Source organism: Salmo salar, chromosome 13 (assembly GCF_965601325.2).
Source record: "Salmo salar chromosome 13, fSalSal1, whole genome shotgun sequence".
In the NCBI taxonomy this organism is placed as follows: domain Eukaryota; kingdom Metazoa; phylum Chordata; class Actinopteri; order Salmoniformes; family Salmonidae; genus Salmo; species Salmo salar.
The window spans coordinates 1,802,729-1,830,194 of record NC_138303.1 but is presented as its reverse complement, the minus strand read 5'-3'; the positions used below and the strand labels follow the sequence as shown (position 1 = coordinate 1,830,194).

The 27,466-nt window shown below is 44.9% G+C and overlaps 1 protein-coding gene across 2 annotated transcripts in view; it reads right to left on the bottom strand.

The window, feature by feature from the left end:
* Positions 1-25,556, bottom strand: part of LOC106566332 (constitutive coactivator of PPAR-gamma-like protein 2) — a 174,111-nt gene extending 148,555 nt beyond the window's left edge. For both annotated transcript variants that reach the window (XM_045692805.2, XM_045692806.2), the window contains exons 1-4: positions 24,012-25,556; positions 11,073-11,319; positions 880-962; positions 484-612 (exon numbers count right to left, since the gene is read on the bottom strand). In XM_045692805.2, coding sequence (XP_045548761.2) covers positions 484-612; positions 880-962; positions 11,073-11,319; positions 24,012-24,494 — 942 coding nt within the window. In that variant the 5' untranslated portion in view covers positions 24,495-25,556. The remainder of the gene's footprint in view (positions 1-483; positions 613-879; positions 963-11,072; positions 11,320-24,011) is intronic.
* Positions 25,557-27,466: the final 1,910 nt, after the last annotated feature.

The following is a 27,466-nucleotide window of genomic DNA, read 5'->3' as shown; positions in this document are numbered from 1 at the left end:
CAGCTGTTATGGTCAGTCTAGCTGTATGGAGAAGGTACTGCTCTGTTTCAGCTGTTATGGTCAGTCTAGCTGTATGGAGGAGAAGGTACTGCTCTGTTTCAGCTGTTATGGTCAGTCTAGCTGTATGGAGGAGAAGGTACTGCTCTGTATCAGCTGCTGTATGGATAAGGTGCTGGTATAGTCAGTCTAGCTGTATGGAGAAGGTGCTGGTATAGTCAGTCTAGCTGTATGGAGAAGGTGCTGGTATAGTCAGTCTAGCTGTATGGAGAAGGTGCTTTCTGTATCCATGTATCTTATTTAGCCAGTTATGAAATCAGAGGGGTAGACAGGGTGGAGTGGGGATTGAACCCCGCTCTCCGGTGGGGAGAGGAGTACATTTGTCTCGAGCAAGGACATTAGCACTAGACCACAGGCTCTATACATTTAAATGCTTCTGGACAGTAATGTGATTTCTTGATCCAAACAAAGTATTTAAATGTGTACCTGTGATTGTTTGAAGACGTCCCTGGCGACAGCATCGAGGTTCCCCAGGTCTTTAATGGAGGAGACGTACTCAGACACCGCCTTGATAACCACCTCACAGGGAGGCAGCACCAACTGGTGGGCACGCACCTAGAGGTCAGAGGTTAGGGGTCAGACACCGCCTTGATGACCACCTCACAGGGAGGCAGCACCAACTGGTGGGCACGCACCTAGAGGTCAGAGGTTAGGGGTCAGACACCGCCTTGATAACCACCTCACAGGGAGGCAGCACCAACTGGTGGGCACGCACCTAGAGGTCAGAGGTTATAGATGGGTCAGACAGCAGGGGTATAGCTTAATGTTATGGTTTAGAAGTAAATAGAAGATATCGTCAGGATTAAAGGTCAGAGGTTATACCTTGAGTGAGGCCAGGGGGTGTTCTGGTCCTAAAAGGCTCCAGTGGAAGGCAGCCAGGTCCTCATCAGGGAGAATATGGTTCCCTATGGGGGGGGGGGGGGAAGAGACCGGTAGTGTGGTGGAAAATTGTCTTAAGAATAACACTTCTTACAAGAACTCGTAAATTCAACATAGACTTTAATACAGAGTAAAAAAGCCGAGCCGGTCCGCGGACAACCACTGCCTTCCTTAGGCCCCGGCTCTGCTTTTATGCATATACAATACATAGGTCCATCCTTTATGTAAATGAAGTAAAACCCCCTATGCGTAAAGCCCCCTATGCGTTCTGCCACCTTTTTCTTTCAACCAAATGGATAACGCCCATATCTGCTTTTAGCTCTAACATAGTAGGGGCTAGACTCTCCTCATATGGATATGAAAATAATGCATGCATTGCAGGCTTACGCTTGGCATATATTTAGTCATGGCCATACATACAGCTTGCCTGGCCGTTCCTACTTGGGGATGTATGGCCATCTGTTATTTCCACTCAGGGCCTGCTGTCAGTCTCCTCTTTCGCTAGCTAATGTATTTCTATCTTTCTTTCCCTCAGCAAGTCTACCTTTCTCCCACAGTAGTAAACAACAACATGTAAAAGGTGTGTTTGGTTGCGTTTCAGGGATGGCACAATTAATCGATTAAAGATGAACAGACATTTTAGGAAAGTTAAAGTGATCTGCATCAATGAAGGATGGCGCCGAGTTGAAGGATGGAACTTTTCTGCCTAGAATTTCATTTAAGTTACTCAAGAGCTTTTTACTATCATTCTTTAAATTGATATTTGTTCCATAGTGTGTGTATACATATATATATATATATATATATTTTTTTTTTTTTTTTATCCAGACGTGCAAATGCTGCCCCTAGACCCAACAGGTTAAGTCAAGTCATTTGTCAACGTATTGTATCTTTGCCAATCTGCTGTGTTGCCAGACTTATTTGCCATTCCATTGGCCTCATCCCTCTCAGCCATACAGTTTTTCAATTCCTCATCTATCCATGGGGATTTGACAGTTAAGTCTGTTTCTTTATGGGAGAAAGCCCATCAGTAACCGGAATATAAGCAGCAATACCTCCATTGGCATTCCTGTATCTTCTGTAGATGTTACTACCATATATAGCTACATCTGTTTGAAAGGAATTGTCTAAGTGAGTAACAAAGAACCAGTATGACTGCTTTCTGTTGCTAGCAAATTAACACATTTCATGAACTTTGTTTCTTTGGCTAAATATGTTAATATGGGCAATTTTTTGTAAACAATTTTTCTGGGATTCTTCATTGTTTTTATTGCTTTACTGGGCTTAGAGGTAGACATGACAGCAACATTTACATTTGAGCTGGTAGTGCAGGGTGAGCTGTTAATCCTACGTCTGTAGCTAACTCTTTCAGAACAGACAACTAGCTAGCATTGACTGAACACTTGTTTTTCTAGCCAACTGTTTCTAGCTCAGCTAGCTAGCCTCTCGTAGGCTTGACACATTGGAAGTCCCTCACTACAAACCGTTGAATACTGTTTTATGCATATTGTACACCAGTGGCTCCCAAACTTTTTATAGTCCCGTACCCCTTCAAACAGTCAACCTCCAGCTGCGTACCCCCTCAAGCACCAGGGTCAGCGAACTCTCAAATATTGTTTTTTGCCATCATTGTAAGCCTGCCCCACACACACACACTGCTCGCCAAACGGTCGATCGTGATTTTCCATACTTCTGCTCGGCTGCAGCTGCAATGAACGAGCAGCCAAGCATCGATAGCTCTGCGTTTTATTACTATTAGCAGCTCGTCGTATCAATTTTAACATTAAGGAACATTAAGGAGCTCGAGACTAATCCAGACGCTTATAAGAAAACTCACTATGCCCTCAGACGAACCATCAAACAAGCAAAGCGCCAATACAGGATTAAAGATTGAATCCTACTACACCGGCTCTGATGCTCGTCGGACGTGGCAGGGCTTGAAAACTATAACGGACGACAAAGGGAAACCCAGACGCCAGCTGCCCAGTGATGTGAGCCTACCAGAGGAACTTATGCTCGCTTCAAGGCAAGCAACACTGAAGCATGCACGAGAGAACCAGCTGTTCTGGATGACTGTGATAATGCTATTGGTAGCCGATGTGAACAAAACCTTTATACAAGTCGACGTTCAAAGCAGCTGGGCCAGACGGATTACCAAGACGTGTACTCAAAGCATTTGCGGACCAACTGGCAAGTGTCTTCACTGGCATTTTTAACCTCTCCCTTACCAAAACTGTAATACCTTCATGTTTCAAACAGACCACCATAGTTTCTGTGCCCAAGGAAGTGAAGGTAACCTGCCTAAATGATTACCGCCCCATGGCACTCACATCGGTAGCCATGAAGTGCTTTGAAAGGCTGGTCATGGCTCACATGAACAGCATCCTCCCGGACACCCTAGACCCACTCCAATTCGCATACCACCCCAACAGATCCAATATCTATTGCACTCCACACTGCCCTTTCCCACTTGGACAAAAGGAACCCCTATGTGAGAATGCTATTCATTGACTACAGCTCAGCGTTCAACACCATAGTGCCCACAAAGCTCATCACTAAGCTAAGGACTCCCTCTGCAACTGGATCCTAAACTTCCTGACGGGCCGCACCCAGGTGGTATGAAAAGGCAACGACACGTCCTCCACGCTGACCGTTAACACTGGGGCTCCTCAGGGGTATGTACTTAGTCCCCTCCTGTATTCCCTATTCACCCACGATTGTGTGACCAAGCATGACTCCAACATTAAGTTTGCTGACTACACAACAGTGGTAGGCTTGATCACCGACAACGATGAGACGGCCTATAGGGAGGTGGTCAGAGAACTAGCAGTGTGGTGCCAGGACAACAACCTCTCCCTCAATGTGAGCAAGACTAAGGAGCTGAAAAGGTGGCCCGAACAGGCCCCCATTAACATTGATGGGGCTGTAGTGGAGAGTTTCAAGTTCCTTGGTGGCCATATCACCAACAAACGAACATGGTCCAAGCACAACAAGACAGTCGTGAAGAGGGCACAACAAAACCTATTCCCCCTCAGGAGACTGAAAAGACTTAGCATGGATCCCCAACAAGTTCTACAGCTGCACCATCGAGAGCATCCTGGCCGGTTGCATCACCACCTGGTAGGCCAACTGCTCAGCATCTGACCGTAAGGCGCTACCGAGGGTAGTGTACAGCCCAGTACATCACTGGGGCCAAGCTTCCTGCCATCCAGGACCTATATAATAGGCAGTGTCAGAGGAAAGCCCATAAAAGTGTCAGAGACTCCAGTCACCCAAGATATAGACTTGTCTGTTACCGCACGGCAAGCGGTACCGGAGCACCAAGTCTAGGACCAAGAGGCTCCTCAACAGCTTCAGCCCCCAAGCCATAAGACAGCTGAACAGTTAATAAAATGGCCACCGGACTATTACATTGACACCCCCGCCCTCCCTTTTGTACACTGCTGCTACTCGCTGTTTATTATCTATGCATAGTCACTTCACTCCCACCTACATGTACAGATTACCTCAACTAGCCTGTACCCCCGCACACTGACTCGGTACCGGAGCCCGCTGTATATAGCCTCCACACTGACTCTGTACCGGTACCCCCTGTATATAACCTCCACATTGACTCTGTACCGGTACCCCCTGTATATAGCCTCCACATTGACTCTGTACTGGTACGCCCTGTATATAGCCTCCACATTGACTCTGTACCGGTACCCCCTGTATATAGCCTCCACATTGACTCGATACCGAAGCCCCCTGTATATAACCTCATTATTGTGTTACATTTTTATTATTACTTTTTATTTTAGTCTACTTGGTAAATATTTTCTTAATCTGGTTACTACACCTGCCCAGTAACTAGAATATGCATATAATTATTGGCTTTGGATAGAAAACACCCTAAAGTTTCTAAAACTGTTTGAATGGTGTCTGTGAGTATAACAGAACTCCTATGGCAGGCCAAAACCTGAGAAGATTTCAAGCAGGAAGTGGCCTGTCTGAGAAGTAGTGTTTCATCTTGGCTCTTTTTATTGAAGACTCAGGATCTGTGCAATAACGTGACACTTCCTACGTCTTCCATAGGGTCTCAGAGCCCGGGAAAACGTTGAACGATATCGAGGCAGGCTCTGGCTGAAACACTTTATCGCTTTTGGCAAGTGGCCACTCAGAGTACTATGGGCTTAGGCGTGTGCCCGCTTCGACCGAATGCTTTGTTTTCCTTTGTCTGTTTATCTAAACGCAGATTCCCGGTCGGAATATTATCGCTTTGAGAAAAATGGCATAAAAATTGATTTTAAACAGCGGTTGACATGCTTCGAAGTACGGTAATGGAATATTTAGAATTCTTTTGTCACGAATTGCGCCATGCACGTCAGCCTTATTTAGCCTTTAGGATAGTGTCTAGAACGCACGAACAAAACGCCGCTGTTTGGATATAACGATGGATTATTTTGGACCAAACCAACATTTCTTATTGAAGTAGAAGTCCTGGGAGTGCATTCTGACGAAGACAACAAAGGTAAGAACATTTTTCTTATAGTAAATCTGACTTTGATGAGTGCTAAACCTGCTGGGTGTCTAAATAGCTAGCCCTGTGATACCGGGCTATCTACTGAGAATATTGCAAAATGTGCTTTCACCGAAAAGCTATTTTAAAATCGGACATATTGAGTGCATAGAGGAGTTCTGTATCTATAATTCTTAAAATAATTGTTATGCTTTTGTGAACGTTTATCGTGAGTAATTTAGTAAATTCACCGGCAGTGTTCGGTGGGAATGCTAGTCACATGCTAATGTAAAAAGCTGTTTTTTGATATAAATATGAACTTGATTGAACAAAACATGCATGTATTCTATAACATAATGTCCTAGGGTTGTCATCTGATGAAGATCATCAAAGGTTAGTGCTACATTTAGCTGTGGTTTGGGTTTATGTGACATTATATGCTAGCTTGAAAAATGGGTGTCTGATTAATTCTGGCTGGGTAGTCTGCTGACATAATCTAATGTTTTGCTTTCGTTGTAAAGCCTTTTTGAAATCGGACAGTGTGGTTAGATTAACGAGAGTCTCATCTTTAAAATGGTGTAAAATAGTCATATTTTTGAAAAATTGAAGTAATAGCATATCTAAGGATTTGAATAACGCGCCACAGGATTCAACTGGCTGTTGAGTAGGTGGGACGCAAGCGTTCAACCTAGCCCATAGAGCTTAACTCTTCTTGAACTGCACTGTTGGTTAAGGGCTTGAAAGTAAGTATTTCACGGTAAAGTCTACACTTGTTGTATTCGGCGCATGTGACAAATAAAGTTTGATTTGATCACTGCACTATACATTTATTAAACATAAGAATGAGTCGTCACAACCCGGCTCGTGGGAAGTGACTAAGTGCTCTTATAGGACCAGGGCACAAATAATAATAAATCATTTTCCTCTTTATTTAACCATCTTACATATAAAACTTTATTTCTTCATCAAAAATTGTGAATAACTCACCACATGTTAATGAGAAGGGTGTGCTTGAAAGGATGCACATAACTCTGCAATGTTGGGTTGTATTGGAGAGTCTCAGTCAAATCATTTTCCACACACAGCCTGTGCCTGTATTTAGTTTTCATGCCAGTGAGGGCCGAGAATCCACTCTCACATAGGTACATGGTTGCAAAGGGCATCAGAGTCTTAACAGCGCGATCTGCCAAGGCAGGATACTCTGAGCGCAGCCCAATCCAGAAATCTGGCAGTAGCTTCTGATTAAATTGTATTTTCACAGAACCACTTGTTGCAATTTCGATGAGGCTCTCGTTCAGATATCGATAAGTGGACTGGAGGCAGGGCATGAAAGGGATAACGAATCCAATTGTTTGTGTCATTCATTTCGGGAAAGTACCTGCGTAACTGCGCACCCAATTCAGGTGCTTCGCTATATCAGATTTGACAATGTCCGTAAGCTTGAGTTCATTTGCACACAAAAGAGAATGTGTCATACAATGATGGAAAGATCTGTGTTGTCCTTAATGCAGACAGTGAAGAGCTCCAACTTCTAAATCATAGCCTCAGTTGCGGAGAGTCCCTGTAATCCTAGATTCAGATCATTTAGGTAAGAAAAAAACAGTAAGAGAGTCGTGTGAGAAACTCGTCATCATGCAAGCAGTCAGACAAGTGAAAATTATGGGTAGTAAAGAAAACTAAGCTTGTCTCTCAATTCCAAAAAACGTGTCAATACTTTGCCCCTTGATAACTAGCGCACTTCTGTATGTTGTAAAAGCGTTACATGGTCTCTGCCCATATCATTGCATAGTGCAGAAAATACATGAGAGTTCAGGGGCCTTTTGCTTTAACAAAGTTATCCATTTTCACTGTAGTGTCCAAAACGTCTTTCAAGTGGTCAGGCATTCCCTTGGCAGCGAGAGCCTCTCGGGGGATGCTGCAGTGGACCCAAGTAGCGTCGGGAGCAACTGCTCGCACGTGCGTTACCACTCCACTATGTCTCCCTGTTATGGCTTTTGCTCCATCAGTACAGATACCAACACATCTTGACCACCAAAGTCCATTTGATGTTACAAAGCTGTCCAGTACTTTAAAAATATCCTCTCCTGTTGTCCTGGTTTCCAGTGGTTTGCAGAAGAGGATGTCTTCCTTAATTGACCCCCCCCCCATAAACGTAACGGACATATACCAGGAGCTGTGCCAGGCAGGCCAGGCCTGTTGACTCATCCAGCTGTAACGCATAGAATTCACTGGCTTGTGTGGGAAGCGGTAATTGTTTCAAAACATCTCCTGCCATGTCACTGACGCGTCGTGAAACAGTGTTGTTTGATGAAGGTATTGTCTGTAGATTTTGGGGCCTTTCCCCCCAGCATTGTCCCAGCCATATCCGATGCAGCAGGAAGAATTATGTCCTCCACAATAGTATGGGGCTTGCCTGTCTTAGCCACTCGGTAGCTCACCATATAAGATGCTTCTAGCCCCTTCTTATTAATGGTATCTGTTGCTTTTATACACGTCTTACTACTCGAAACTCGTCTTTATTATCGCTCCAAAAACTCCTGTGGCTTATTTTTCAAATTGTCATGTTTCGTTTCTAAATGTCTGCACAACAGTGAAGGTTTCCCGCAAGAGAGTAACGGTTAATGTGATTGGATGTAAATTATTTGACTAGGCTACCTGTATTTGACATTGTGTTATATCGCTGTCAACTAGATGGTTTAATTGTATTTTTGGCAGTGAAACGAGGCTACTCCGGCAAGAAGAAAACTCACCCCAATGTATAGCCCCGTTGGTAAATATAAATGTACTGTTTGAAACCATGAAGGAATTTAAAAAATATATTTTACATTTTTAAATGTGAATCACATTTTTATTTGGCGTACCCGCGACGGCAATGCACGTACCCCAGTTTGGGAACACCTGTTGTACACAATCTGCTTGCAAAAGTGTATTGTGAGCATTACCATGCAGTTGACTTCCTAACCTTTCCTGCTGTTAGCTAGTTTGGTTGCTAATGTCAGCTAACACTATGGATGTGACAAATTGAGAATTTTGCTTAATGTTTAACCTCTCTAGGGTCGGCGGGACGAAATCGTCCCACCTACGTAACAGCCAGTGGAATCCTGTGGCGCGTTATTCAAATACCTTAGAAATGCTATTACTTCAATTTCTCAAACATATGACTATTTTACACCATTTTAAAAGACAAGACTCTCGTTAATCTAACCACACTGTCCGATTTCAAAAAGGCTTTACAACGAAAGCAAAACATTAGATTATGTCAGCAGACTACCCAGCCAGAAATAATCAGACACCCATTTTTCAAGTTAGCATATAATGTCACATAAACCCAAACCACAGCTAAATGCAGCACTAACCTTTGATGATCTTCATCAGATGACACACCTAGGACATTATGTTATACATGCATGTTTTGTTCAATCAAGTTCATATTTATATCAAAAAACAGCTTTTTACATTAGCATGTGACGTTCAGAACTAGCATACCCCCCGCAAACTTCCGGTGAATTTACTAAACATTTACTAAATTACTCACGATAAACGTTCACAAAAAGCATAACAATTATTTTAAGAATTATAGATACAGAACTCCTCTATGCACTCGATATGTCCGATTTGAAAATTGCTTTTCGGTGAAAGCACATTTTGCAATATTCTGAGTAGATAACCCGGCATCACAGGGCTAGCTATTTAGACACCCAGCAAGTTTAGCACTCACCAAAGTCAGATTTACTATAAGAAAAATGTTATTACCTTTGGTGTTCTTCGTCAGAATGCACTCCCAGGACTTCTACTTCAATAACAAATGTTGGTTTGGTCCCAAATAATCCATTGTTATATCCAAATAGTGGCGTTTTGTTCGTGCGTTCAAGACACTATCCGAAAGGGTAAAGAAGGGTGACGAGCACGACGCATTTCGTGACAAATTTCTAAATATTCCATTACCGTACTTCGAAGCATGTCAACCGCTGTTTAAAATCAATTTATGCCATTTTTCTCATAAAAAAGCGATAATATTCCGACCGGGAATCTGCGTTTAGGTAAAAAGACGAAAGAAAATAAAGCATGGGGTCGACTCGTGCACGCGCCTAAGCCCATTGTCCTCTGATCGGCCACTTACCAAAGGCGATAATGTGTTTCAGCCAGAGGCTGCCTCGATATCGTTCAGCTTTTTCCCGGGTTCTGAGAGCCTATGGGAGCCGTAGGAAGTGTCACATTACAGCAAAGATCCTCAGTCTTCAATAAAAAGAGCCAAGAAGAACAAGAACTTGTCAGACAGGTCACTTCTGCATGAAATCTTCTCAGGTTTTTGCCTGCCATATGAGTTCTGTTATACTCACAGACACCATTCAAACAGTTTTAGAAACTTTAGGGTGTTTTCTATCCAAAGCCAATAATTATATGCATATTCTAGTTACTGGGCAGGAGTAGTAACCAGATTAAATCGGGTACGTTCTTTATCCGGCCGTGTAAATACTGCCCCCTATCCCCAACAGGTTTTAAACGGCCATTGTTTATCAGTTTTCTGTTAAAACTAAGAAAAAAAATTACATTTCACGTCAATTTACAATGCAGAATGTTGTATAATGGCTACGACCGGGTAATTAAGTTATTCTACCACAACTCTTTACAAAACACAGCTACAGAAACATGTCGATAGCGACAATTGTTAACTTTTCAGACGTTTTTTTTTTTAAAGTGCTGCATCAGGTCTGTACCCCTTCAGACAGAATTCTGCTCTGGCGTAAAATGTTCTGTATTGTTTCCCTGACAAACATGGCTGATTGATGTGCTGCTGCGGTGTTTTATGGTAGAGTAGCTAGATGTGGTTTATTTCTACTAAATCACAGTATTTTACAAATTTAAAGTTCTATTTTAGGAGAGATTATTTGATTGACAGTTCTGGTTGCCTAGTGGCGGACTTTAGCTCCTGCTTCAGAAGCGGCATTCCTTTACAGACAAATAAAATGTATTTTCATAGAGGTTTCATGTTGGCATTTAAAAGTAGCGTAGGGTAGCCTAACAACCAGACAAACAAACCTTCTGTAGCCGAGGTGCTTTCAAGGGGGCACATTCCATTTTCTAGGTATCCCCTTTTGGTAGAGAAATGAACATTCAAATCTCTGGCAACAGCTCTGGTGGACATTTCTGCATGTCAATTGCATGCTCCTTAAAATTTGAGACATCTGTAGCATTGTGTTGTGTGACAAAACTACACATTTTAGAGTGGCCTTTTATTGTCCCCAGCACAAGGTGCACCTGTGTAATGATCATGCTGTTTAATCAGCTTCTTGATATGCCACACCAGTCAGCCGGATGGATGTGTTAAGAACATTTTAGAGAAATAAGCTTTTTGTGCGTAATGGAACATTTCTGGGATCTTTTATTGCCAAAGGTGCTTCTACAAAGTGTTGACTCAGGGGTGTGGATATTTATGTAAATACAATATTTATGTATTTAATTTTCCAAAAATTTGCTAACATTTCTAAAAACATGTTTTCACTTTGTTATTGTGGGGTATTGTGTTTAGATCGGTGAGAGAAAAAAAAAATACTTAATCCATTTGGAATTCTGGCTTTAACACAAAATGTGGAATAAGTCAAGGGGTATGAATACTTTCTGAAGGTACTGTACCTACCCAGCAGAGCAGCGAAGCAGGGCAGGTGTTGTGTCTTCAGACCCAGCTGTCTGGCAGCTTCAGAGAGCAGGTACTGGTGGGTGGTCAGGTTCTTGCCGTTCCAGGACAGTTTGAGGGCATGCGAGGAGAAGTAGGCGGGCACGTTGCAGAGGGCAAACTCTGAGTCCTGGGCGATCAGGCCGCAGAAACCAAAGTCCCTGTAGAGGGACAGCACCTCCTGGTGGTGGTCCTCCAACGTCTGGACAACCTGGATAATACAATATTAGTGATGCACCGATATGACATTTTTGGCCGATACCGATTACCTATATCCAATATTGTCAACAACAAAAGAACGATAGCGATATCCAATATTTTCCTTGTCAAAAAAAAAACGATGCCAATAACCGATATTTACAATTTTAGCGACCTTTTAAGCATTCTAGTACATTTAAATAGTTAACACACACACACACACAGACGCAGCGGTCTAAGGCACTGCAAGAGCCGTCACTACAGTCCCTGGTTCGAATCCAGGCTGTATCACATCCGGCCATGATTGGGAGTCCCATAGTGCGGGGCACAATTGGCCCAGCATCACCCGGGCCGTCATTGTAAATAAGAATTTGTTCTTAACCGACTTGCCTAGTTAAATAAAGGTTTTACACACACACACACACACCCCAAAAAGTTATTTTGTTGGCATTTATGTATGTCCCCATTACCAGTAAAACAAAATCAAAACCCATTTCTTTCACTTACTTGCTGTGCTGTTTCATTGTTCATTTGTTCAGTCGTTTCATTCTCAACCAGGGTTTCTATGGAACGCCGTTTGGGTCTTTGCATGTCAAAACAGACACGTCAAATAACACGACATCTGTTTGAGTAGCTATATACAGTGAGGGGAAAAAGTATTTGATCCCCTGATGATTTTGGATGTTTGCCCACTGACAAAGAAATGATAGGTCTATAATTTTAATGCTAGGTTTATTTGAACAGTGAGAGACAGAATAACAAAAATCCAGAAAAACGCATGTCAAAAATGTTATAAATTGATTTGCATTTTAGTGAGGGAAATAAGTACTTGACCCCCTCTCAATCAGAAAGATTTCTGGCTCCCAGTTGTCTTTTATACAGTTAACGAGCTGAGATTAGGAGCACACTCTTAAAGGGAGTGCTCCTAACCGCAGCTTGTTACCTGTATAAAAGACACCTGTCCACAGAAGCAACCAATCAATCAGATTCCAAACTCTCCACCATGGCCAAGACCAAAGAGCTCTCCAAGGATGTCAGGGACAAGACTGTAGACCTACACAAGGCTGGAATGGGCTACAAGACCATCGCCAAGCAGCTTGGTGAGAAGGTGACAACAGTTGGTGCGGTTATTCGCAAATGGAAGAAACACAAAAGAACTGTCAATATCCCTCTGCCTAGGGCTCCATGCAAAATCTCACCTCGTGGAGTTGCAATGATCATGAGAACGGTGAGGAATCAGCCCAGAACTACACAGGAGGATCTTGTCAATGATCTCAAGGCAGCTAGGACCATAGTTACCAAGAAAACAATTGGTAACACACTACGCCGTCAAGGACTGAAATCCTGCAGCGCCCGCAAGGTCCCCCTGCTCAAGAAAGCACATATACATGCCCGTCTGAAGTTTGCCAATGAACATCTGAATGATTCAGAGGACAACTGGGTGAAAGTGTTGTGGTCAGATGAGACCAAAATGGAGCTCTTTGGCATCAACTCAACTCGCCGTGTTTGGAGGAAGAGGAATGCTGCCTATTACCCCAAGAACACCATCCAGGACAGGACAACTTCACCGCATCAAAGGGACGATGGACGGGGCCATGTACCGTCAAATCTTGGGAGAGAACCTCCTTCCCTCAACCAGGGCATTGAAAATGGGTATTCCAGCATGACAATGACCCAAAACACACAGCCAAGGCAACAAAGGAGTGGCTCAAGAAGAAGCACATTAAGGTCCTGAAGTGGCCTAGCCAGTCTCCAGACCTTAATCCCATAGAAAATCTGTGGAGGGAGCTTAAGGTTCGAGTTCCCAAACGTCAGCCTCGAAACCTTAATGACTTGGAGAAGATCTGCAAAGAGGAGTGGGACAAAATCCCTCCTGAGATGTGTGCAAACCTGGTGGCCAACTACAAGAAACGTCTGACCTCTGTGATTGCCAACAAGGGTTTTGCCACCAAGTACTAAGTCATGTTTTGCAGAGGGGTCAAATACTTATTTCCCTCATTAAAATGCCAATCAATTTAACATTTTTGACATGCGTTTCTCTGGATTTTTTTGTTGTTATTCTGTCTCTCACTGTTCAAATAAACTTACCATTAAAATTATAGACTGATCATTTCTTTGTCAGTGGGCAAACGTCCAAAATCAGCAGGGGATCAAATACTTTTTTCCCTCACTGTAGATAGGTAGTAGCTATAGCTAACTATATGGTGTCATCATCTAAAATAACACTAATTTATAAGACAGTTCTTATTTGATTAATGGTGGTCAGACCCATCAATGTGAAGCTAGCCACAATAAGGATTAGCCACAATAGTTGACTTTGCAGTTAGCCTTCAAAATAAAAGTATGGCATAATTCTACTATTTGTATTAATTTACATTACTGTCAATGACACTTATTTTGAAGGCAAACCGCAAATTCCACTATTGTACCTAATCCTTATTGTGGCTAGCTTCACAAAACATAACCCAGTCAGATCGAGCCTCACTAGCCAGATGAAGCTAGCTGGCTGCGTATAACGTTAGCTTTGGGCAACAGGGTTAAGTAGCTGGCTAGCTATTTATTTTCATAAACTGAAGTTCAATTTCAATAGGCGAACAACAATACTTACAAGGATTCCTAAATCATTGCTAAGAATAGTGAAAATGACTGCAGGTTCTACAGGTCATTGTTTTCAGACTGGTTGTATTGCTGCTAGCAAGGTACCAAGCTGAAGCTTACTTTTTTGTACAGTTTTCACAGTGCTACTATCTTTTTTGACACGCAAAAGACCCTAATGGCGTTCCATAGTGTGTATGTCGTGAAGCTAATAGCAGTGACGTCATTACTGTGTAACTCCAGTAGGCCAACATCTGAAACATAGTGCACTTGGTAGTGTGTACCGATGCTCGACCAGTCGGCGAAAGCCAACATCACCTTCGACAGAGAACGGTTGATTGTCAAGGACAATGAATTCCATTATCTTGGCTTTAATGGATTTCGCCTTGGAGTTGTCTCGCTGAAATTTTGTTCCTCTTTCAAATGACTGCTCGATCCACACAGCAGACATTGTGGGTTAGTTTAGGAATGCTGTGTTGCACGTATAGAGAAAAATGTTATGTGGCGTCATTACATCATGTACTTATGTTATATAGGTATGCACGTCAGCGTTGACATCGGTTTTGCACCTCGGGGCGTTAAACTAGACATCTGCCGATACCGATGTTGGCATTCTTAGCTAATATAGGCCGATTCCGATATGTTCACTGATATATCGTACATCCGTATACAATATTACACATCTTAAACCCTCATCTCTAACCCTGTAGAAAGGCCACCAGGCTGAAACGTTGACCAAAGTGCCATGGTATAAAAGATACAGTAAGTACACCAGTAGTCTGCCCCCCAGCCGTTATCACACACAGCACTCATTAACACAACAGGTCCCACCCAGCACTCATTATCACAACAGGTCCCACCCAGCACTCATTATCACAACAGGTCCCACCCAGCACTCATTAACATAACAGGTCCCAGCCAAACATCTGACCATATTGAGATGCTTAACAACCAGGTAGTTAGCCCCTATTCCACCTGTTGCTAAGGGTATCATGCTTATTCATGCATGTATTGGGGCGGCAGGTAGCCTAGTGGTTAGAGAATTGGACTAGTAACCGAAAGGTTGTAAGATCAAATCCCCGAGCTGGCAAGGTAAAAATCTGTCGTTCTGCCCCTGAACAAGGCAGTTAACCCACTGTTCCTAGGCTGTCATTGAAAATAAGAATTTGTTCTTAACTGACTTGCCCAGATAAATAAAGGTAAAAATAAATGTATCTCTGGTCAAATAGGGCTGTTAAAATATAAAAGATTAGTTCCAGGGGTGACCTAAGACCAGCCTCTTGTCCCTGTGTTGAAGGTAGAAGACTGGCACACCAGCCTCTTGTCCCTGTGTTGAAGGTAGAAGGCTGGCACACCAGCCTCTTGTCCCTGTGTTGAAGGTAGAAGACTGGCAGACTGGCACACCAGCATCTTGTCCCTGTGTTGAAGGTTGAAGACTGGCAGACCAAAGACCAGCCTCTTGTCCCTGTGTTGAAGTGAGGGTAGAAGACTGGCAGACCAAAGACCAGCCTCTTGTCCCTGTGTTGAAGTGAGGGTAGAAGACTGGCAGACCAATGACCAGCCTCTTGTCCCTGTGTTGAAGTGAGGGTAGAAGACTGGCAGACCACTCCAGCAAGAACAGTATTATGTATGAACACGACCAGGCCTAAATACGCTGATTTACTGGGCTACTCTCCAATACCTATTAGTGTTGTCACCACACCAGAACTCTGACTGGCACTTGATCCAGACAAACTCAGCTACTGCTCTGTTCAATCGTTGGGCATCTTTTGAGTTCAATATCATTACATTTGAACATTATGAATATTTTCAAGACAGTCATTAACGAATAAAATTATACAAATCAATTTGACTTTGTTTTTCCAAATCTAACTACAAAGGAAATAATTTGAATGGTAAATCTCTATTGATCAACTGGCTAAATGAAGGTGTAGCCTAGCTCTATTCACAGTGCAGGTGAATACGTATTCAATAGGAATGTGAACGCATTGAGGTATTCAGCTTGTTTTGGCTGATATACAGGCTACAGACAAACAATCCCTTCCACATGACTGATTTTATTGGCAACTGCTAGTAGAACATTTGATTGTACTGATCAACAACATTTGCATAGAAGAGGCAGTATTTTATAAGTAATGATGTCATTCACAAGGCAGAATGTGGTTGTTGAATCTGACTGGATACGGAATCTAGTGGAAACCAGACGAGGAAGATGAACAAGTGAATGAGTTCTTGGTGGCGAGGGAGACCAAGTGAAATAACGTTTTTTTTTGTCACAATCAGCATATTGTGTGTTATGGTTTGCATATTTGAAACAAAGTACTAGGGTAGTAAATTCAGCTGCAAGCTAGCAAGGAAATGTATCCTACAATTAAAGCTGGAAGCTACCGGTATCATCTTGCATTGTAAAGTGTTCTAGCCTGAATGGACATTGTTTTGCGAACAGTAATTAACAGTTTCTACATGCCGTGTTGCATTACTCAAGAGTGTTAACTTCTGTGCAGCATGAGTGATATAATGTATTTAATATGTATCCAAGTGAGCAGACACCTAAGGCAAATGACTCATGAATGGTTCACACCTGATGCCCTCAATTTCACTTCGTGCCCGCTCCCATACCCTATAATTCTGTATTTCTTTGTGACTAACTTGTATACAGGTAGATCAGAGAAGCCACATCCCTGATTGGCTGATGAGTGGCAACCCTGATTAGAAGCACCTGCTGCTCATCGGTTGCTCACCTGTGTGCCATTTTGAATAAAAAGAGATTTGAACCTACACACTGAAGGCTGCAAAGCCAAAACGTCTGTGTACGCTATCACTGATGCAGTGAAAATACTCAAATAAAAGGAAGCACGTGTTATGCGACATCTTTTTGAGTGCGGACCCATCACACCTCGTGTCTGAATTCACAGGTTTTACACAGCACCCAAGCTTCTAGGAGAGAGCCATGGTTTTACACAGCACCCAAGCTTCTAGGAGAGCACACCATGGTTTTACACAGCACCCAAGCTTCTAGGAGAGAGCCATGGTTTTACACAGCACCCAAGCTTCTAGGAGAGCACACCATGGTTTTACACAGCACCCAAGCTTCTAGGAGAGCACACCATGGTTTTACACAGCACCCAAGCTTCTAGGAGAGAGCCATGGTTTTACACAGCACCCAAGCTTCTAGGAGAGCACACCATGGTTTTACACAGCACCCAAGCTTCTAGGAGAGCACACCATGGTTTTACACAGCACCCAAGCTTCTAGGAGAGAGCCATGGTTTTACACAGCACCCTAGCTTCTATGAGAGCCCACCATGGTTTTACACAGCACCCAAGCTTCTGGGAGAGAGCCATGGTTTTACACAGCACCCTAGCTTCTAGGAGAGAGCCATGGCTTTACACAGCACCCAAGCTTCTAGGAGAGAGCCATGGTTTTACACAGCACCCAAGCTTCTAGGAGAGCACACCATGGTTTTACACAGCACCCAAGCTTCTGGGAGAGAGCCATGGTTTTACACAGCACCCAAGCTTCTAGGAGAGAGCCATGGTTTTACACAGCACCCTAGCTTCTAGGAGAGAGCCATGGTTTTACACAGCACCCATGAGGAGAGCCATGGTCCCTTTTCATGAGCTAACAATGCAGCCCAGACAGCTATAGCAATGAATGAGTAGGCCTAAGCAGAGCAGGTACTTTCTCTTCGCGCTATAAAAGGAGCTACGCTGATACAGTTTTAATCCTCTAAAATCACGCGAGACATTTGACAGAAGTACCGAACGTAACAAATTCTAGTTCCGAACAGGGGTTTTTGGTATCTAAAAAGGACTGAAGTTTCAGTATACCGTGCAACGCTACCAGTATACCGTGCAACGCTACCAGTATACCGTGCAACGCTACCAGTATACCGTGCAACGCTACCAGTATACCGTGCAACGCTACCAGTATACCGTGCAACGCAACCAGTATACCGTGCAACGCAACCAGTATACTGTGCAACGCAACCCAACGCTACCAGTATACCGTGCAACGCTACCAGTATACCGTGCAACGCTACCAGTGCAACGCTACCAGTATACCGTGCAACGCTACCAGTATACCGTGCAACGCTACCAGTATACCGTGCAACGCTACCAGTATACCGTGCACAGCTGTGTACATTTCATTCCAATCTGTAACCCCTGGCTGCATCCAAATGGCACCTTATTCCCTGTATAGGCTAGTGCACTACTTTTGAGCAGGGCAGATTCCATATATAGTGCACTACTTTTGAGCAGGGCAGATTCCATATAGAGTGCACTAGTTTTGACCAGGGCAGATTCCATATATAGTGCACTACTTTTGACAGGGCAGATTCCATATATAGTGCACTACTCATCCAGAGGTCAGTCAGTCAGTCCAGTAGTAGTTCATCCAGAGGTCAGTCAGTCAGTCCAGTAGTAGTTCATCCAGAGGTCAGTCAGTCAGTCCAGTAGTAGTTCATCCAGAGGTCAGTCAGTCAGTCCAGTAGTAGTTCATCCAGAGGTCAGTCAGTCAGTCCAGTAGTAGTTCATCCAGAGGTCGGTCAGTCAGTCCAGTAGAAGTTCATCCAGAGGTCGGTCAGTCAGTCCAGTACTAGTTCATCCAGAGGTCGGTCAGTCAGTCCAGTAGTAGTTCATCCAGAGGTCAGTCAGTCAGTCCAGTAGTAGTTCATCCAGAGGTCAGTCAGTCAGTCCAGTAGTAGTTCATCCAGAGGTCAGTCAGTCAGTCCAGTAGTAGTTCATCCAGAGGTCAGTCAGTCAGTCCAGTAGTAGTTCATCCAGAGGTCGGTCAGTCAGTCCAGTACTAGTTCATCCAGAGGTCGGTCAGTCAGTCCAGTAGTAGTTCATCCAGAGGTCGGTCAGTCAGTCCAGTAGTAGTTCATCCAGAGGTCGGTCAGTCAGTCCAGTAGTAGTTCATCCAGAGGTCAGTCAGTCAGTCCAGTAGTAGTTCATCCAGAGGTCAGTCAGCCAGTCCAGTAGTAGTTCATCCAGAGGTCAGTCAGCCATTCCAGTAGTAGTTCATCCAGAGGTCAGCCAGCCAGTCCAGTAGTAGTTCATCCAGAGGTCAGCCAGTCCAGTAGTAGTTCATCCAGAGGTCAGCCAGTCCAGTAGTAGTTCATCCAGAGGTCAGTCAGTCCAGTAGTAGTTCATCCAGAGGTCAGTCAATCAGTCCAGTAGTAGTTCATCCAGAGGTCAGTCAGTCAGTCCAGTAGTAGTTCATCCAGAGGTCGGTCAGTCAGTCCAGTAGAAGTTCATCCAGAGGTCGGTCAGTCAGTCCAGTACTAGTTCATCCAGAGGTCGGTCAGTCAGTCCAGTACTAGTTCATCCAGAGGTCAGTCAGTCAGTCCAGTAGTAGTTCATCCAGAGGTCAGTCAGTCCAGTAGTAGTTCATCCAGAGGTCAGTCAGCCAGTCCAGTAGTAGTTCATCCAGAGGTCGGTCAGTCAGTCCAGTACTAGTTCATCCAGAGGTCAGTCAGTCAGTCCAGTAGTAGTTCATCCAGAGGTCAGTCAGTCCAGTAGTAGTTCATCCAGAGGTCAGTCAGCCAGTCCAGTAGTAGTTCATCCAGAGGTCAGTCAGCCAGTCCAGTAGTAGTTCATCCAGAGGTCAGTCAGCCAGTCCAGTAGTAGTTCATCCAGAGGTCAGTCAGTCCAGTAGAAGTTCATCCAGAGGTCAGTCAGTCCAGTAGTAGTTCATCCAGAGGTCGGTCAGTCAGTCCAGTAGAAGTTCATCCAGAGGTCGGTCAGTCAGTCCAGTACTAGTTCATCCAGAGGTCGGTCAGTCAGTCCAGTACTAGTTCATCCAGAGGTCGGTCAGTCAGTCCAGTACTAGTTCATCCAGAGGTCGGTCAGTCAGTCCATTAGTAGTTCATCCAGAGGTCGGTCAGTCAGTCCAGTAGTAGTTCATCCAGAGGTCGGTCAGTCAGTCCAGTACTAGTTCATCCAGAGGTCGGTCAGTCAGTCCAGTAGTAGTTCATCCAGAGGTCAGTCAGTCAGTCCAGTAGTAGTTCATCCAGAGGTCAGTCAGTCAGTCCAGTAGTAGTTCATCCAGAGGTCAGTCAGTCAGTCCAGTAGTAGTTCATCCAGAGGTCAGCCAGTCCAGTAGTAGTTCATCCAGAGGTCGGTCAGTCAGTCCAGTAGTAGTTCATCCAGAGGTCAGTCAGTCAGTCCAGTAGTAGTTCATCCAGAGGTCGGTCAGTCAGTCCAGTAGTAGTTCATCCAGAGGTCGGTCAGTCAGTCCAGTACTAGTTCATCCAGAGGTCGGTCAGTCAGTCCAGTACTAGTTCATCCAGAGGTCGGTCAGTCAGTCCATTAGTAGTTCATCCAGAGGTCGGTCAGTCAGTCCAGTAGTAGTTCATCCAGAGGTCGGTCAGTCAGTCCAGTACTAGTTCATCCAGAGGTCGGTCAGTCAGTCCAGTAGTAGTTCATCCAGAGGTCGGTCAGTCAGTCCAGTAGTAGTTCATCCAGAGGTCAGTCAGTCCAGTAGTAGTTCATCCAGAGGTCAGTCAGCCAGTCCAGTAGTAGTTCATCCAGAGGTCAGTCAGCCAGTCCAGTAGTAGTTCATCCAGAGGTCAGTCAGCCAGTCCAGTAGTAGTTCATCCAGAGGTCAGTCAGCCAGTCCAGTAGTAGTTCATCCAGAGGTCAGTCAGCCAGTCCAGTAGTAGTTCATCCAGAGGTCAGTCAGCCAGTCCAGTAGTAGTTCATCCAGAGGTCAGTCAGCCAGTCCAGTAGTAGTTCATCCAGAGGTCAGTCAGCCAGTCCAGTAGTAGTTCATCCAGAGGTCAGCCAGTCCAGTAGTAGTTCATCCAGAGGTCAGCCAGTCCAGTAGTAGTTCATCCAGAGGTCAGTCAGTCCAGTAGTAGTTCATCCAGAGGTCAGTCAATCAGTCCAGTAGTAGTTCATCCAGAGGTCAGTCAGTCAGTCCAGTAGTAGTTCATCCAGAGGTCGGTCAGTCAGTCCAGTAGAAGTTCATCCAGAGGTCGGTCAGTCAATCCAGTACTAGTTCATCCAGAGGTCGGTCAGTCAGTCCAGTACTAGTTCATCCAGAGGTCAGTCAGTCAGTCCAGTAGTAGTTCATCCAGAGGTCAGTCAGTCCAGTAGTAGTTCATCCAGAGGTCAGTCAGCCAGTCCAGTAGTAGTTCATCCAGAGGTCAGTCAGCCAGTCCAGTAGTAGTTCATCCAGAGGTCAGTCAGCCAGTCCAGTAGTAGTTCATCCAGAGGTCAGTCAGTCCAGTAGAAGTTCATCCAGAGGTCAGTCAGTCCAGTAGTAGTTCATCCAGAGGTCGGTCAGTCAGTCCAGTAGAAGTTCATCCAGAGGTCGGTCAGTCAGTCCAGTACTAGTTCATCCAGAGGTCGGTCAGTCAGTCCAGTACTAGTTCATCCAGAGGTCGGTCAGTCAGTCCAGTACTAGTTCATCCAGAGGTCGGTCAGTCAGTCCATTAGTAGTTCATCCAGAGGTCGGTCAGTCAGTCCAGTAGTAGTTCATCCAGAGGTCGGTCAGTCAGTCCAGTACTAGTTCATCCAGAGGTCGGTCAGTCAGTCCAGTAGTAGTTCATCCAGAGGTCAGTCAGTCAGTCCAGTAGTAGTTCATCCAGAGGTCAGTCAGTCAGTCCAGTAGTAGTTCATCCAGAGGTCAGTCAGTCAGTCCAGTAGTAGTTCATCCAGAGGTCAGCCAGTCCAGTAGTAGTTCATCCAGAGGTCGGTCAGTCAGTCCAGTAGTAGTTCATCCAGAGGTCAGTCAGTCAGTCCAGTAGTAGTTCATCCAGAGGTCGGTCAGTCAGTCCAGTAGAAGTTCATCCAGAGGTCGGTCAGTCAGTCCAGTACTAGTTCATCCAGAGGTCGGTCAGTCAGTCCAGTACTAGTTCATCCAGAGGTCGGTCAGTCAGTCCATTAGTAGTTCATCCAGAGGTCGGTCAGTCAGTCCAGTAGTAGTTCATCCAGAGGTCGGTCAGTCAGTCCAGTACTAGTTCATCCAGAGGTCGGTCAGTCAGTCCAGTAGTAGTTCATCCAGAGGTCAGTCAGTCCAGTAGTAGTTCATCCAGAGGTCGGTCAGCCAGTCCAGTAGTAGTTCATCCAGAGGTCAGTCAGCCAGTCCAGTAGTAGTTCATCCAGAGGTCAGTCAGCCAGTCCAGTAGTAGTTCATCCAGAGGTCAGTCAGCCAGTCCAGTAGTAGTTCATCCAGAGGTCAGTCAGCCAGTCCAGTAGTAGTTCATCCAGAGGTCAGTCAGCCAGTCCAGTAGTAGTTCATCCAGAGGTCAGTCAGCCAGTCCAGTAGTAGTTCATCCAGAGGTCAGTCAGCCAGTCCAGTAGTAGTTCATCCAGAGGTCAGTCAGCCAGTCCAGTAGTAGTTCATCCAGAGGTCAGTCAGCCAGTCCAGTAGTAGTTCATCCAGAGGTCAGTCAGCCAGTCCAGTAGTAGTTCATCCAGAGGTCAGTCAGTCAGTCCAGTAGTAGTTCATCCAGAGGTCAGTCAGTCCAGTAGTAGTTCATCCAGAGGTCAGTCAGTCCAGTAGTAGTTCATCCAGAGGTCAGTCAGTCAGTCCAGTAGTAGTTCATCCAGAGGTCAGTCAGTCAGTCCAGTATTAGTTCATCCAGAGGTCAGTCAGTCAGTCCAGTAGTAGTTCATCCAGAGGTCAGTCAGTCAGTCCAGTAGTAGTTCATCCAGAGGTCAGTCAGTCAGTCCAGTAGTAGTTCATCCAGAGGTCGGTCAGTCAGTCCAGTAGTAGTTCATCCAGAGGTCAGTCAGTCAGTCCAGTAGTAGTTCATCCAGAGCTCAGTCAGTCAGTCCAGTAGTAGTTCATCCAGAGGTCAGTCAGTCAGTCCAGTAGTAGTTCATCCAGAGGTCAGTCAGTCAGTCCAGTAGTAGTTCATCCAGAGGTCAGTCAGTCAGTCCAGTGGTAGTTCATCCAGAGGTCGGTCAGTCAGTCCAGTAGTAGTTCATCCAGAGGTCAGTCAGTCCAGTAGTAGTTCATCCAGAGGTCAGTCAGTCCAGTAGTAGTTCATCCAGAGGTCAGTCAGTCCAGTAGAAGTTCATCCAGAGGTCAGTCAGTCCAGTAGTAGTTCATCCAGAGGTCAGTCAGTCCAGTAGTAGTTCATCCAGAGGTCAGTCAGTCAGTCCAGTAGTAGTTCATCCCGAGGTCAGCCAGTCCAGTAGTAGTTCATCCAGAGTTCAGTCAGTCCACTGTCAACATTCAACCAATATCACATTGAGTTTAGCATTAGCCTCTGCATCACTGCACTCACCCTGTCAGGGCTCTACAGTTTTACCATTTTGGGGGCATACGCTCTTAAATATTTTGCTACCTGGAATTTGGGAGCACCAGCGCCCCTAGAAATAAAAAAGATTCACCCAGGTAATAATTGTAATAATTTCTTCGCTGTCCCACAGCTTCAGCAGTATGCAAACGTGGTGGCACAGAAAGGACAACGGAGAAGCTTGGATTCACATAGGCGCAATGTTGGGTCTCAATCATAAAAATATATTGTTTGTATTCTTAAAACCTGTATTTTGTTATTACTGGCAATTCTTTGAATACGTGTTTTTATTTAACCTTTAACTAGACAAGTCAGTTAAGAACAAAATCTTATTTACAATGACGGCCTGTTGAAGAGGGACCAGTCAAGAGACTGCTTGAACCAGGGACTGTGGTAGTTAGAGAGGCAGGCCTCTCTAGGTGACATTTTTTTTTTTTACAAAATGTCAAAATGACATCAATACCTCAAATATTTTTCATTGTGGTCCTACATTGTGTGCAGCTACATTTTTTTACTTTGTAGCACATGTGCTCCTTGTAAAAATGTCACCTGCCTGTAACTATCAGTCACTGGTTCAAGCACTGCCTCTTGACTGTTCCCTCTTAAATCACTACAACTGATAGATACTGAATAAAGCCATAGATAATGAATAAAACCATAGAGATGCAGACACTAGCCACCCCCCCCCCCCCCCCCCATCACCTCTGAGTCAGCGCTCATCAACTTGACAGGGATGGGGGGTTTAGCCCTATTCAAGCACTGTCCTCCTCATTATCAGTCCAGAAACCAGAGTGGCTTAGTGTTTATCTGCTATATCATCATTCTGAGCTAGCCTGCTACTGCTCTTTACTCACCCGCACTCTGAAGCGGAACATGGCGAGGCGGACACAGTGGCTGAGACAGGCTGGAGGAAGGAACCAGGCGCGGGGAGGAGGGGTAGCCTTACTGCCGACGTGGTTAATGATGAGCTGGGCCGTCTGGCGTTGCCCCTGGGCCTGGCGTGCCCACTCCGGCCACCGCTCCTTCCCCAGGGTCCCGTTGAACACCACGACCAGCTCCAGCCCACCCTGGTACATACATGCCTGGGACAGAGCGGCCAGGTATCCCAGCATGGCGTTCCACTCCCCGCCGCACACCCAGTCCGTCTGGTAGCCGCCGTACAGCCGCTGCAGGCCGGAGTCAGCATCGATGAGTATCCGGGCCGGTGGTGGAGGGGGCAGAGAGCCTGGGTGATGGTGCGGGCGTCCCGCAGTACGGCCTAGTTTGAGGAGGTCCACGGGAATGGCAGCCCCGGGACACCGTTTCTCCAGATACTCCTGGAAGCCCTGTACGCCCATCCCGGTGTTGTTGAGCCGGTGGGTCTGACCGGGGGAGGGCTCGGGGTTCGTCCGGAACGCCGTGGTGATAGCGGATGTGGAGACGGTAGCTAGCTAGAACCAGGCGGCTACCTAACTAGTCTCTCTGACAGTGTAACTGACTGGCTACACGACTGTCGTTACCCCCCCTAACCCTGAAAAGGTAGCCTAACAAGCCAGCTGGCCAGGTCAGGATGGTCACTTTCCAACAGCTAACAAGCTAGCTAGCTAGCAAATAGTTCAGCAGTTGGTTAGCAACTTGACTAACGTAGCTAGCGAGCTGTAACGTTAGTGTACCAAGCCAATCTTCTACATTTGGTCGTGTGTGTCCATCCCTAGCAGTATTGTGGTAAACTGCCAACAAAGCAACTAAAAGTTTAACTTGTTAACTACTCCTAACTAGCCATCTAATAGTTAGGTTATGATTTGGGCGATGCAAAGTTTAATCCTGATTCACACGAAGAAAGCCTGTGAATTACCTAAGTAACGAACATGACTACCGCGAAGTTCTTATCCTAACACTTCAAATACTTCTGCTAGACTAGTTCACATTGCAAGTGCTAGGTAATGTGATAGCTAATTCATATTTTGATAACGTTAAACTGCTGTAGCTATCTGGCTAATTTAGCTAGCAGGGTGGCTGACGGCGCATAAACAACTCTGTGATAGACACGACGCGGAATGAAATGGCCTTGTTTGGAGAAATAAAATAACTTAATAAAAAAAAAACTAACGCCTGATAGTGCCTCCCTCTCTTACTTCCCAACTCACGACTTCATGTTGAGGAAGGGAGCAGACTTCCAAGCGATGTCAGCCATCTTGCGGACCAGTGGGAGGGGAGCGGATGGCTTTTTGGACTAGATGGACACAGCTTTTGTCAGATGAAGACTTTTCGTAGCAGGTTAGGATAATTAGGTTTAGTTTGGGGAAAATAGTATGGGTTAGCCAAAATGTCTACTTTTGATGTTAATTTGACTTCTAGCCATGACCAGGGCTGTGACGAAGCCAGGGGAAGTGGCCAACCTATTACCAGTGCCTATAGGTTTTATGTCGCCCCCTTGTGGATACATTTGGGACGGCAGGTACATCATGTATTTGGGGATTTGAACATGAGAACATGAGAAATCAACCTCGACACCTCCCCATAGCCATTTTACCCCCGAGGCCAAGACACACTTCCTGCCCCTAGCACCCCAAATACAACCCTGCTATAGTACACCCACTGCACTGGTTGGTGGTACCTTAACTGGGGAGAACAGGCTCATTGTAAGACTGGAGCAGAATAGGTGGAATGGTATCAAACACATGGTTTCCAGGTGTTTGATGCCATACCATTTACGCCGTTACGGCTATTATTATGAGCCGTTCTCCCCTCAGCAGCCTCATGTGACTCACTGATACGGAATACCAGCCCATCATCATCGCACACTCACACACATTTTGTGGCCTCACATTTTTTACAGTATAATTTGACCACAATCTAAGTGAGTTTGTGAAATGTGTTGCCCTCTCCCGTACTCCACCCTCTGCTCCCTCCTCCCCTCCCTCCACTTGTCCTCTCTCTCCCTCCCCTCGATCCTCCACTCAATTCAAGGGGCTTTATTGGCATGGGAAACACATGTTAACATTGCCAAAGCAAGTGAAGTAGATAATACACAAAAGTAAAATGAACAGTAAACATTACACTCACAGAAGTTACAAAAGAAAAGACATTACAAATGTCATATTTTTTATTTATTTAACCTTTAACTAGGCAAGTCAGTTAAGAACAAATTCTTATTTACAATGACAGCCTAGGAACAGTGGGTTAACTGCCTTGTTCAGGGGCAGATTTTTACCTTGTCAGCTCAGGGCTTCGATCTAGCAACCTTTCAGTTACTGGCCCAACACTAACCACTAGGCTACCTGCCGCCCATATTATGTATATATACAGCGTTGTAACAAAAGTACAAAAGGGAAAATAAATAAACATAAATATGGGTTGTATTTACAATGGTGTTTGTTCTTCACTGGTTGTCCTTTTCTTGTGGCAACAGGTCACAAATCTTGCTGCTGTGATGTCACACTGTGGTATTTCACCCAGTAGATATGGGAGTTTATCACAATCGGGTTTGTTTTCTAATTCTTTGTGGGTCTGTGTAATCTGAGGGAAATATGTGTCTCTAATATGGTCATACATTTGGCAGGTTAGGAAGTGCAGCTCAGTTTCCACATTTTGTGGGCAGTGTGCACATAGCCTTTCTTCTCTTGAGAGCCAGGTCTGCCTACGGCGGCCTCTCTCAATAGCAAGGCTATGCTCACTGAGTCTGACCCAAACTTAAGGAAAGCTTTGATTATGTACAGACTCAGTGGTCAGGTATTCTGCCACTGTGTACTCTCTGTTTAGGGCCAAATAGCATTCTATTTTTTTTTTTAAATAATTCTTCTAATGTGTCAAGTAATTTTCTTTTTGTTTTCTCATGATTTGCTTGGGTCTAATTGTGTTGCTGTCCTGGGTCTCTGTGAGGTCTGTGTGTTTGTGAACAGAGCCCCAGGACCAGCTTGCTTACGGGACTCTTCTCCAGGTTCATCTCTCTGTAGGTGATGGCGTTGTTAAGGAAGGTTTGGGAATCACTCTCTCCCTCTGCTCTCGCCCCCCTCCACTTATCCCCCTCTCCCTCCCTTTTCTTATGTACTCATGTCCTTGCTTGTCCCCGTTGACCTGTCGTGAATCTCTAACTATATGTTACACCTTTATCAGGATGCAGCGGTTAGAATAAATACATCACTGTTGGTAAAATGTCAGTAATTCAAAAAGAGAGTTCAGCTTTGTAAAGTGTTTCTTTATTGGTTAAGGACCAGAATGGAAATAAACTTTGTGTTTACCTTGATTTTCTTAAATTGTATGCGGAGGCGTCACCAGTTGGAGCATCCTTATGTACAGTGGAAGTCGGAAGTTTACATACACTTAGGTT